The sequence below is a fragment of the Moschus berezovskii genome, chromosome 8 (genome assembly GCF_049115385.1).
Source record: "Moschus berezovskii isolate FMDL1 chromosome 8, NW_MosBer_1.0, whole genome shotgun sequence".
Classification (NCBI taxonomy): Eukaryota; Metazoa; Chordata; class Mammalia; order Artiodactyla; family Moschidae; genus Moschus; species Moschus berezovskii.
Genome location: NC_142467.1, coordinates 91,673,570 through 91,687,076, shown reverse-complemented (window position 1 = coordinate 91,687,076; position 13,507 = coordinate 91,673,570). Strand labels below are relative to the sequence as shown.

Genomic DNA, 13,507 nt, shown 5'->3' with positions numbered 1-13,507 from the left:
GTATTTAATAATTTTAGCTTTTTTTAAAAAAATTTACTCTATGAACTGAACTTTTGGAGCTATATGTTACAGGTTTAGGTGTTAATATTATTTGAATTTGTTGGACCTTAATGAAGACTTAATCCATAATGATACTGTATAGACAACAAATATAAAGATAAGTTTCTTTTTTCTTATCATCTGTGGTTTTGATGGATCCCTTAATTCTGTGCTTTTTACCTTTTAAAAGTTTGTTATTTGTTCAGATTATTAGAATAAAAACCATTTGGAAAGAACATTTCCATTTTTATAATAGTAATTATAGATCAGATTTATTCTCAGAAACAGTCTTGTCAGTGGTTCTCAAGTACATTAGACCCAGTGCTCCTTTTTTATAACATATATTTTTTATGCCCCTCTGATTATCCTGAAATAAAATTCATAGATGATAAAATCTATCTATACGTGTAATTTAAAAGATATCAGTGTACTATCCAGTTATAATATTACTTTTAAAAAGTGCTGGTATTTCAATATATAATATAAATGCTTACATGTGATCATACTCAATGACATATATAAATAGCTTCTTCTATTTCTTCTAAGTCACTGCAGTCGTGTCCGACTCTGTGTGACCCCATAGACGGAAGCCCACCAGGCTCCCCCTTCCCTGGGATTCTCCAGGCAAGAACACTGGAGTGGGTTGCCATCTCCTTCTCCAATGTGTGAAAGTGAAAAGTGAAAGTGAAGTCGCTCAGTTGTGTCCGACCCCTAGCGACCCCACGGACCAGGCTCCTCCATCTATGGGATTTTCTAGGCAAGAGTGCTGGAGTGCCTTGCCATTGCCTTCTCCGATATATAAATAGAGGCATATTTAAATCATTATGACTGCAATACCCACAAATGCAGACTGTTACAAGTATTTGAATTGGTAATCTAAAAACTTTGTTTAGTGTTACTCAATGACATGGTCCTTTACAATAGTATCTAGCTCTTGGTAGAGTTCTGAGGAAAATATAGTAGTTCTTTCCTCAGTTTTCCTGCATTCCTATATTATTATTACCATGGGAAAGCACTTTGTCTTTATATGTAAAGTAGAGTTAGGATCTAAATTCAGATAATTAGTAAGTTGTTTTTTTCACCCATGTGACTGTCTGGTAGGACATTCAAAGTTGCATGGGACCATTCACGATTGTGACCATCCCACCTACTTCAGGGTGTTCAGTATCCCAGTCTCCTGCCTGCAAATACTAATAGTGTCCTTAACTGAACCAGAAACTCCCCCTCAAGTTTCTAAAACAGTCTGGTCAGGGGAGTAGCTGCCTTCATTGAGATCCATTGTTTTGGTGTCACAAGCTATTTGTTATACAAATTAAATTTATTTGTTTTTATGATAAAAATTCTTTGCTAGGATTACCATCCCATTTTTAAGAGCTTTCACAAACAAATAGTAGTCATAGACAGTAATATACAACACTCACATTCACGTGCCTCACTTCTAGATGAACTTGCCAGCTCTGACTCAGACTCATGACTGAATTTAAACTGTTAGTTTCTGTGAGTGTCTAGACCACATTTAAATTACCAGGACTCTAACAAAGGTAAAGACCAGGATCCTCTAATGAGGATCAGTATCAGGGGTGTCTCTGAGAATGATTAATCCTTTCATTTCCTTTCTCTCCTTATGGTGGGGTCTCCTCCCAAATCAGGTCCAGGATCCCCTAACGAGGGTCGAAATGAGAGAGGAAACAGAATTCACACTCATGTACTGAGACTCCCAAGATAAGTCAAGTTCATTTTGATGCAATACCATAAAAACCTTTACATAAGGAATTTTATCCCATTTTCTTTCCCTTTTAAAAAAACAGTTCTAGTTGAATGTAGGTGTTATAGTCTAAAGACAGTTGAGGGGTCATTGTTCATCAGAGCCTAAAGAATACTGGGGCCATGTGGTGTTACAGTTAAATATCATTGTCTTTCTTTTCTTGGGAGTACAGCTTAAGATCTTCCTGGTTTGCAAAGTACACCTTAGGGAACTACAAGATGGAACATATCTCTCATTACCCATTATTCTTTCACATGAGTGATGTTACCAGAAACAGACTAGCAGATCAGTATCTGGAGTCTTCTCAGGGTCGCAGTTACCTGGCATGAGAATGGGGGTGCAGATGAGCCTTGCTCTAACAGGGAGTTTCTCGATTACTGCTCAGGCAGTGCTGGACAACGAAGGGACTCTTTGATCTGGAAAGGAAAGTCCAATAAAAGTGTAGTGTGCTCAAAACCAGATGACCGAGTCCTACCCCTCCCCCCCTCCCAGAAGTGAAATTCCAGTCAAGGCAACCCACTAGGGAAGAATGCCCTGTGGTGAGAGGTTGCATCACTTACTGGAGATCTCTTACAGACCAGGACCAGAACCTTGTTTCCTTTACCGGGGAATTGAAAGCACTGTGGGCCAGTGATGCCATTAGTGGTGAGCACTTGGGGTGTCCCTGAGAAAGAAGTGCTCAGGCCCCTGGCGGACAAGATCTGAGTGCCACTGTCAGTCGGGGGCTGATGTACAATGGATGAGGTGCCTCTCAAGATGGGCTGTGCCTTCATGGTCACCAAAATTGTTACTGAATCAAACTTAGGTCTGCTTGCCTGTCACACAGCAAGGCCAATCTGTTGACAGGGGTTTGTGTTGAGGAAAGTACAGTGTTTTTTATTGCATGGTGCCAAGCAAGGAAAACGAGCAACTCATGCTCAAAAGGCACAAACTCCCTAATGACTGTTTTTCAGGGAAGATTTTTTTTTTTAATTTGGCTGCCTGGGGTTCTAGTTGTGGCATGTGGGATCTTCAGTGCAGCGCATGGACTCTCTAGTTGCTGAGCTTGGGCTTAGCTGCCCAAGCTAAGCATGCTTAGCATGTGGGATCTTAGTTCCTTTACCAGGGATCAAACTCGTGTCACCTGCATTGCAGGGCATATTCATAACCACTGGACCACTAGGGAAGTCCTTCAGGAAAGGATTTTTAAAGGCAACATTTGTGTTGAGGGTTGCAGGGTGCTTGACTTTCTTCTGATTGGTTGGTGGTAAGTTAACAAGGTGATGTTTTAGCAATCTTAATCATTAACCTTCTAGTTTAGTCCAGCCTGGGGTCTAGTGCTTGTGGTCAGCATGTAGTCGTCATCCTCAAGCTGGATAGGGGTCTTAGTTTCTGCAGAACAGTTCTAAGATATGCATGAGGTTGTTGAATATATTCCTTGAGGAGGAACTAGGCCTCTGATTATAGAAGAACTATTGTTTCAGCTACAAAGAGCAATTTCTTGACTTTTTCTTTGATTTTGTATTCCTTCCCTTCCTTAGTTAGTGACTGCTTGACTCTGCTCTTTGGAATTCAGGAAAGGCCCAGCAGACTACATCCTTTCTGTACAAACAAACAGGGAACATGGAGTGGCTTTTGTACATGGGAGGGTCCTGCAGGGTCCTGTCTTTTTTTAATTTTTTTATTTTATATTGGAGTGTGGTTAATTTACAGTGTTGTGTTAGTTCCAGGTGTACAGCAAAGTAATTCAGTTGTACACGTATCTATTCTTTTTCAAATTATATTTCCATTTAGCTTATTACAGAACGTTAAGTAGAGTTCCCTGGGTCCTTGTTGGTTATCTATTTTAAATATATTACTGTGTATGTGTCAGTCTGAAACATTTAATTTATCCTTTCCACCGTCCCCCCACCCCCCTTTCCATTTTGGTAACCATAAGTTTGTTTTTGAAGTCTGAGAGTCTCTTTCTGTTTTGTAAATACATTCATTTGCACCTTTTTTTTTTTTTTTTTATATTCTGCATGTAAGCAAATATATTTGTCTTTCTCTGACTTACTCAACTTAGTGTGATAGTCCCTGGGTTCATCAGTGTTGCTGCAAAGGTCATTTCATTTTTTTAACGGCTGAATAATTTTCCATTGTATAAGTGTACCACATCTTTTTTAATCTCTTCCTCTGTCGATGGACATTCAGGTTGCTATTCCATGTCTTGGCTATTGTAAAAGTGCTGCAGTGAACAATGGAGTGCATATATGTTTTCAAGTTAAGTTTTTCTCCTGAGTTTATGCCCAGGAGGGGGACTGCTGGATCATATGGTAGGTTTTTTTTTTCTGTTTCCTTATTTGGCTGTGCTGGGTCTTTATTGCTGTGTGTGGGCTTTCTCTAGTTGCAGTGAGCAGGAGTTACTCTATAGTTGCAGTGGGCAGGCTTCTCATTGCAATGTTTTCTCTTGTTGTGGAGTATGGGTTCTAGGGCTCTTGGGTACATGGACTTCATTAGTTGTGGCACTCAGGCCTAGTTGCCCCACAGCATATGGATTCTTCCCAGACCAGGGATCAAACCTGTGTCCCATCTGGGAGGTGGATTCTCAACCACTGGACCACCAAGAAGTCCCATATGTTAGTTCTGTATTAGTTCTTTAAGGAGTCTCCATACTGTTCTCCATAGTGACTGTACCAATTTGCTTTTCTGCTAACAGTGTAGAAAGGGGTTGCCTTTTCTCCATGCCCTCTTCAGCATTTGTAATTTGTAGACTTCTTGATGATGGCCATTCTGAGGATGTGAGATGATACTTCATTGTAGTTTTGATTTGCGTTTCTTTAATGTAGAGTATCTTTTCATGTACCTCTTGGCCATCTATGTGTTTTCTTTGGAAAAATATCTATTTAGGCCTTCTGCCCATTTTTTTATTGGATTGTTAATTTTTTTGTTATTGAGCTGCATGAGCTGTTTGTATATTTTGGAAGTTAATGCCTTGTTGGTGGCATACTTTGTAAATATATTCTCCCTTTCTGTGGATAGTCTATTTGTTTCACTTATGGTTTCCTTTGCTATGCAAAAGCTTTTAAATTTAATTAGGTTCCATTTGTTTGTTTTTGTTTTCATTTTCATTACTCTGGGAGGTGGATTGAAAAAGATCTCTCTGTGATTTTTGTCAGAGTGTTCTGCCTATGTTTTCCTCTAAGAGTTTTAAAATATTTAGCCTTAACATTTAGGTCTTTAATCCATTTGGGGTTTATATTTTTGTGTATAGTGATAGGGAGTGTTCTAGTTTCATTTATTTAATGTAGTTGTCCAGTTTTCCCAACATCACTTATTGAAGAGACTGTCTTTTCCCCATTGTATATTTCTGCCTCTTTTGTTATAGATTACGTGACCATCGGTACATGGGTTTGGTCTGTTCCTGTTTTCTATTTCTTCCTGGTTCAGTCTTGGAAGGTTGTACCTATCTAAGAATTTGTCCACTTCTTCCAGGTTGTCCCATTTTATTGTCATATGGTTGCTTGTAGTAGCCTCTTATGATCCTTTGTATTTCTGTGGTGTCCATTGTAATTCTTTCACTTCTAATTTTACTGATTTGAGCTCTCTTTTTCTTGATGAGTCCAGGTAAAGGTTTATCAATTTTGTTTACCTTCTCAAAGAACCAGCTTTTAGTTTTATTGATCTGTTGTTATCCTTGTCTCCATTTCATTTACTTCGGCTCTGATCTTTATGATTTCTTTCCTTCTACTGACTTTGGGTTTGTTTTTTCTTCTTTCTGTAATTACTTTAGGTGCAAGGTTAGGTTGTTTATTTGAGATTTTTCTTGTTTCCTGAGGAAAGATTGTATTGCTGTAAATTTCCCTATTGGAGCTGCTTTCATTTCATGCCATAGCTTTTGGATAGTCTTGCTTTCGTGTTCATTTGTCTCTAGGTATTTTTTGATTTCCTCTTTAGTTTCTTCAGTGATCCATTGGTTGTTTAGTAGCATATTGTTTAGCCTCCAAGTATGTGTTTTTTTTACAGTTTTTTTTTTCTTGTATTGATGTCTAATCTCATAGCATTGTGGTCAGAAAAATGCTTAATATGATATCAATTTTGTTAAATTTACTGAGGCTTGCTTTGTGACCCAGTATGTGATCAATCCTGGAAAATGTTCCATGTATACATTGAGAAGAATGTATATTCTGCTGCTTTTGGATGAAATGCTCTATAAAAATCAGTTGTCTATCTGTTCCAATGTCATTTAAGGCTTATTTTTCCTTGTTGATTTTCTGTCTGGATGATCGGTCCATTGTTGAAAGTGGGGTGTTTAAGTCTTCCACAATTACTGTGTTACTGTCAGTTTCTCCTGGTCTTAGCATTTGCCTTATATATTGAGGTACTTCTGTGTTGGGTGCATATATATTTACAATTATTATATATTCTTTTTGGCTTGATCCCTTAATCATTATGTTAGTGTCCTTTGTTTCTTGTAACAGTCTTTAATTCTGTTTTGTCTGATATGAATATTGCTACTCCAGCTTTCTTTTGATTTCCACTCATCACTTTTAAAGTCTGTATGTGTCCCTAGATCTCAAATGGATTTGTTATAGACAGTGTATATATAGGTCTTGTTTTTGTATACATTCAGCCAGTCTGTGTGTTTTGGTTGGAGCACATAATCCATTTACATTTAAGGTAATTATTGGTGTGTATGTTCACTGTGTTGGATTTGTTTTTGTAGGTCGTTTTGCTCCCCTTCTTTTATTCTCTTTTTTTGTGATTTGATGGTTAATTTTAGTGTTGTGTTTGGAATCCTTTTTCATTTATGTGTGTGTATCTATTGTAGATTTTTGATTTGCTGTTACCATGAGGTTTTGATATAGTAGTTTATATATAAAGAAGATTAATTTAAGTTGCTGGTCCTTTCCAGTACCCTGCTTTTGTGCTCTCCTCTTCTTACGAGTATGATATCAGATTTGTGTGTGGGTATTTCCTACCTTTACTGTGTATTTGCCTTTACTGGTGAGTGCTTCCATTTGTAATTTTGTTTTTTCTATTTGTGTCCTTTTCCACCTAGGGATTTTCCTTCAGCATTTGTTGCACAGCTAGTCTCCCAGTGCTGAATTCTCTTAGGTTTTGCTTGTCTAGTAAGCTTTTGATTTCTCCATCAAATCTGAATGAGAGTCTTGCTGGGTAGAGTATTCTTGGTTGTAGGTTCTTCCCTTTCATCTCTTTAAATATGTTTTGCTACTCCCTTCTGGCCTGCAGAGTCTCTGATGAAAAATCAGCTGATAGTCTTATGGAGATTCCCTTGTATGTTAATTGTTGCTTGTTTCTTGTTGCTTTTAATATTTTCTCTTTGTCTTTATTATTTGTCAGTTTGATTACTATTTTGTTTTGGCATGTTCCTTCTTCAGTTTACCCTGCATGGGGCTTTTTGTACTTCTGGGACTTGGGTCACTGTTTCCTTTACCATGTTAGGGGCATTTTCAGCTGTTATCTCTTCAAATATTTTTTCAGGTCCTCTGGGACCCCTGATGCAAATGGCAGTGTGTTTAATGTTGTTCCAGAGGTGTCTGATACTGTTATCATTTCTTTTTTTTCTGTTTTCTGTTTCACAGCAGTGATTTCCAGTATTCTGTTTACCAGCTTATGTTTTTCTACCTCATTTACTCTGCTACTGATTCCTTCTGTTGTGTTTTTTTGTTTCAGTTGTTGTGTTGTTCATCTGTTTTTTGTATCTTCTAGCTCTTTTTAAACATTTCCTGTATCTTTTTGGTCTGTGCCTCTATTATTTTTTGAGATGTTGGATCATCTTTACTCTCATTACTCTGAATTCTTTTTCAGTTAGAGTGTCTATCTCCATTTCACTTAGTTGTTTTTCTATAGTTTTATCTTGTTCCTTTGTCTGAGACATACTCTCTTGCCATTTCATTTTGTCTGCCTTTATGTGATTGCTGTTTCCATTCCACCAGCTGCAGGGTTATAGTTGTTATTACTTCTGCTGTCTGCCCACTGTGGGTGAGGCTGATCTAAGAGGCTTGTGGATACTTGCTGGTGGGAGGGACTGTTTTCTTGCCCACTGGAGGGTAGAACTGGACCATGTACCTCTCGTGGACAGTGCTGTGTCAAAGGATGTGTTTAACATGCAGTTGTAGGCTTGGTAAGATTTTATGCAGCCTGTCTGCTGATGGGTGAGGCTGTGTTTCTGCCCTGTTGGTCATTTGGCCTGAGGTGTTCCAGTACAGGAACCTACTGGCTGTTGGATGGGGTTAGGTCTTGTGAGAAAATGATGGCCTCTGGGAGGGCTCACATCAATGAGTACTTCGCAGAACTATTGCTGCTAGTGTCTTTTTCACACAGTAATCCATAGCTGCCCCTGACTCCCTGGGAGGCTCTCCAAGACCAGCAGGGTAGGTCTGGCCCAGGCTTCTATAAGGTCACTGCTATTTCCCCTGGACACTGTTCTGCATGAGACCTTGTATGTGCCCTCCAAGAGTAGTTTCTCTTTCCCTTAGTCCTGTGCTCTGTGGGCTTCTCCTCCCAATGCCAGACCCCGGGATGGAGAGCCTGATATGGGGCTCAAAACTTTAGTCTTCTGGGAGGACCTCTGTGATGTCATTATTTCCCAGTTTGTATGTTGCCCACCTGGTGCATATGGGATTTGATTTTATTGTGATTGCACCCCTTCTATGTCTTGTGGCTTCTCCTTTGTCTTTGAATATAGGATATCTATTTTGGTAAGTTTCAATGTTTTTCTTTTTTTTGTTGTTGGTGGTGGTTCACCAGTTAGTTGTGACTTTGGTGTTTCTTGATACGGTGTGAGCTCACATCCTTCTGCTCCACCATCTTGTCTCAGGGTCCTGCTTTATTTCAGAATCATATTCAGTTTTTTCATCTTTCATATATAATTTATCTGTGCTTAATAATTGAATATAGAATTAATAACTTGTGATTGGAAATGACCTTAGACTTTGCAGACTTATGCCAGTTTGAAGAATGTTTCCCATCAGGAGTAAGATAAGCATAGAAAGTGAAAGTACATGATTAAAAACTTTCATTGCAATTAGACATTTTCATGACATCCAAGTGCATGATTTTTTTCCAGAGATACCACTTTTCCACTTTAGAAATATGCACATTATTTTTTAACATAGATTTTCTGAGCATTGATATAGACCAGTAATATTCAAACGAAGGTTTAAAGTATTTTAACACTTGAATCAAACCAGACCTTATGTGGAAGCCCAATTTATAAAATATATGAAAGTTGAGTGAACTCGGGGAGTTGGCGATGGACAGGGAGGCCTGGCGTGCTGTGATTCATGGGATCGCAAAGAGTCGGTCACGACTGAACAACTGAACTGAACTGAAAGGTCTCTTTAGAATTTGTCTGGGTCTGAAAAACCCCAAACTCACACTGTGGCCCCCTCATTGCCACCACTAGGCCATCTAGTGCTTTTCAGAGCACAGTCTGAAACCCACTGCTTTATGGAGACCAACACATTTATTTACTGCTACTAAAATTAGGAATTAACATATATCCCATGATAGAGAAAAGGCAGTTTTTGTAATGTATAAATATATCTTATAAAAAAAACCCCAAACTCTAATTAGATTTAAAATCAACACCTAGAATTCAGAGTATTTGCTTTTGTGACTTTGTCTCTGATGTTGTTTTTTAAACTTTTGTCATCTTTGTCTGTGAGGTCTTGCTACCTGTGGAAATGGCTTGCCCCACTGGCAGCCACAGACCTCTACCTCAGTTTCACTTTATTCTGTTGATTTTTGGAGGTGACTTCTAGTCCATGCAAAATGAGTTTTATATTTCTATGTATATTTTAGAGTTAGTATTAAAATACTGTGTCTATTTTAGATACATGTATCCTAAATACAACCTTCAAGTTGGGTCAAAGTTCTCATAAAGTTACTCACAGAAAGATAATATTTTTACATAGATACCATAGATCTGATTATTTCACTCACCTGTGTGAAATACTCTACTAGTTTCAAATTGCTGTTAAGATAAAGACCAATAATTAGAGAAGTGCAAATCAAAACTACAGTGAGGTATCACCTCACAGCAGTCAGAATGGCCATCATTAAAGTTTGTAAATACTGGAGATGGTGTACAGAGAAGGGAGTCCTCCTGCACTGTTGGTGGGCATGTAAATTGGTGCAGTCACTATGAAAAACAGGGTGGAGATTCCTCAGAAAACTAAAAATAGAATTGCCAAGTGACCCAGTAATTCCATTCCTGTGTATATATCCAGTCAGAACTCTAATTTGAAAATATACATGTTACCTTACCTTTTCTGAACAGTCCCTCAGAGCCATCTGAGAGGCTGTCTCTCTCGGGCTTAAATCTTCAGTATGTCCACTGAATAAAAACACAGTTCTTAACTTTAGGTTGTGCATATTTTTAAGTGGACATTAATTTCTTGGTGAAGCAGAGAAGGATGTGGATAGAGGGTCCAAGTCAGAATATAAACAGCAGCACTATTTATAGTAGCCAACACATGGAAACAACCTAAATGTTCATTGACAGATGAATGGATAAAGAAAACGTGGTATATAGGTGCAATGGAATACTACTCAGTCATGAAAAGGAATGAAAGAATGCCATTTGCAGCAGCATGGATGAACCTAGAGACTAACTGAAGCAAGTCAGACAAATACCACAATGTTGGATTTTTGTGGAATCTAAAATATAGCTCAAAATTAACTTATTTGTGAAACAGAAACAGACTCACAGACATAGAAAACAGACTTGTGGCTGCCAAGATTGGGGGAGTGCGGGAGGGATGGATTAGGGGTTTGGGATTAGCAGGTACAAACGATTATACATAGAATAAAAAGCAACAAAGTCCTACCATATGGTACAGGGAACTGTGTTCAACATCCTGTAATAACCATAATGGAAAAGAATATGAAAATGAACGTGTGTGTATATGTATGTAATCTGAGTCGCCTTGCTGTATACCAGAAGCTAGCACAACATTGTAAATCAGCTATAGTTCAATAAAATCAAATTTGTCTAATAACTATGCTTAGTCTTATTTCTGCTTACCTCTTTAGCCAAATATCCCACCTGTTTCCCCTGTGCTGCCTACTCTTTACTTGGCTTTTGTTTGTTTAGTTGGTTTTCATTTTTTAAATTACCTAGTTTTTTATTTCAGGCTTCTTGCACATACTCTTTCATCCTTTTCTAACACACAGGTTGAACCTTCTATTTCTTCAGGTCTTAGCTTAAACATCATCTTGTCCCTGCTTTACTAGCTTAAGTCTCTCCATAATGTATTCTCCCATAGTTTCCTCTATTTTTTTTTTCATGGCATTATCACAGTTAAAATAATTTTTGTGTGTAATTATTTATTTATATGTTCTCCGTGCAGATTTTTATTTCCACTGTGTAGAAACTGTGCCTTGTTCATCAACCTATCCTCACTATCTAGCAGTATCCAACATGTAGTAGATATTCGGTAAATACCTGTGGAAGAATTGTGGATATATGTGTAAAATCTGTGTTTTTATTTTTATTTTTTTAGGTTAAAGAAAGACCTGACGTGGGAGTTTATATCAAGGATTTATCAGCTTATGTGGTCAATAATGCTGATGATATGGATAGAATTATGACACTGGGCCACAAGAATCGTAAGTGTAGTGCTTAATTGTGATTAAACAGTTACATGTTGAGTAGTCTGGTTTAGAAGCAAAGTTGCTATGGCACTTTGCACCATAAAGGTTGGATTTTTCGGTTTCTTTTAAACTATTTCTCTTTGATTATTTACTGTGTGGAAAGGATATATGAATGACAGATATCACAGATTGCTTTCTATGCTGTCCAAAATTTTGTTGCTTATTGATAATGCTGTATCTGAGACACTCATATCACTGTCTCTTGTTAGCTGTAATAATATTGGTAACATTTATTGAGTACTTAGTTGGACTATGAAGAAAGCTGATAGCCGAAGAATTGATGCTTTTGAACTGTGGTGCTGGAGAAGACTCTTGAGAGTCCCTTGGACTGCAAGGAGATCCAACCAGTCCATTCTAAAGGAGATCAATCCTGGGTGTTCATTGGAAGGACTGATGCTAAAGCTGAAACTGTAATACTTTGGCCACCTCATGCGACGAGTTGACTCACTGGAAAAGAGTCTGATGCTGGGAAGGATTGGGGGCGGGAGGAGACGGGGATGACAGAGAATGAGATGGCTGGATGGCATCACTGACTCGACGGACATGAGTTTGAACTCCGGGAGTTGGTGATGGACAGGGAGGCCTGGCGTGCTGTGATTCATGGGGTCGCAAAGAGTCGGACACGACTGAGGGACTGAACTGAATTGAACCATGTGGCAAATGCTTGTACAAATGGTTTGTAAGAATGGTCTCTTAATCTTCAGAATGGACTTTATTAAGGTATTAAATTCCTATGTTATGGCTGAGAAAACTGACATTTAAAGTAAATTATCTAAGATCATATACTGTTTAATAAGCGTTAGAATGAGTATGTGAATCTACACTGTTAGTCGGCAGTAACCACTCAGCCACAAAAAGGAACGAATGTGAGTTAGTTGAACTAAGGTGGATGAACCTAGAGCCTATTATACAGAGTGAAGTAAGTCAGAAAGAGAAAAACAAATATTGTATATTAACACACATATATAGAATCTAGAAAAATGGTACTGATGAACCTATTTGCAGGGCAGCAGTAGAGACACAGATGTAGAGAACAACAGACTTGTAGGCCACAACAGGGGAAGGAGAGGGTGGGGTGTATTGTGAAAGTAGCATTGACATGTGTATACTACCATGTGTAAAACAGATAGCTAGTGGGAAGCTGCTGTGTAACATAGAGAGCCCAGCCTGGTGCTCTGTGACAACCACGAGGGGTGGAATTGGCCGGGGGAGGTTGGGAGGAAGGTGATATATATATATATATATATATATATGGGCTTCCCTTGTGGCTCAGCTGGTAAAGAATCTGCCTGCAGTGCGGGAGACCTGGGTTTGATTCCTGGGTTGGGAAGATCACCTGGAGAAGGGAACGGCTATTCACTCCAGAATTCTGGCCTGGAGAATTCCATGGACTGTATAGTCCATGGGGTTGCAAAGAGTCAGACACGACTGAGCAACTTGCACTTCACACTTTACTTCAATTCATATATATATTTATATAGTCATGGCTGATTCATGTTGTTGTAAGGCAGAAACCAATACAACATTGTAAAGCAAGTATCCTCCAATTAAAAAATTAAAAATATATATTCAGCTTAAAAAACACCCGGCACTATAATGCCTTCCTTTTATTGCCAAGAAGGCAAACAAAGTGGCATTCTTTTTAGTGAGTTTCAAGTTTCTTATAAAGAATTAAAAAACTTCTGCAATATTGCTGATCTCCCTAGGGCTCCCCGCCTTCCTGTCCCAGTACTGATGATGTTGCTAACAGCAATTAGAAGTTTGAGATAAAAGATAAGAACATAGAAAGTAAAATTTTTTTTTTTAACATGAAACTGTATTTTGTATTGGGGTATAGCCCGTTAACAATGTTGTGGTAGTTTCAAGTGAACAGCAAAGGTACTCAGCCATAGATACACCTGTATCCATTCTTCATCAAACCCTTCTCCCATCTAGGCTGGCACATAACATTGAGCAGAGTCCCATGTGCTGTACAATAGGTCCTTGTTGGTTATCCATTTTAAATATGGCAGTATGTACATTACCTTCCTAAAGTCCCTAACTAAGTCCCCCACCTCCTCC

The 13,507-nt window shown here is 38.4% G+C and overlaps 1 protein-coding gene across 2 annotated transcripts in view; it reads left to right on the top strand.

Moving 5' to 3' along the window:
- Positions 1–13,507, top strand: part of KIF3A (kinesin family member 3A) — an 86,130-nt gene that overhangs the window by 27,345 nt on the left and 45,278 nt on the right. For both annotated transcript variants that reach the window (XM_055429518.2, XM_088838836.1), the window contains exon 5: positions 11,296–11,401. In XM_055429518.2, coding sequence (XP_055285493.1) covers positions 11,296–11,401 — 106 coding nt within the window. The remainder of the gene's footprint in view (positions 1–11,295; positions 11,402–13,507) is intronic.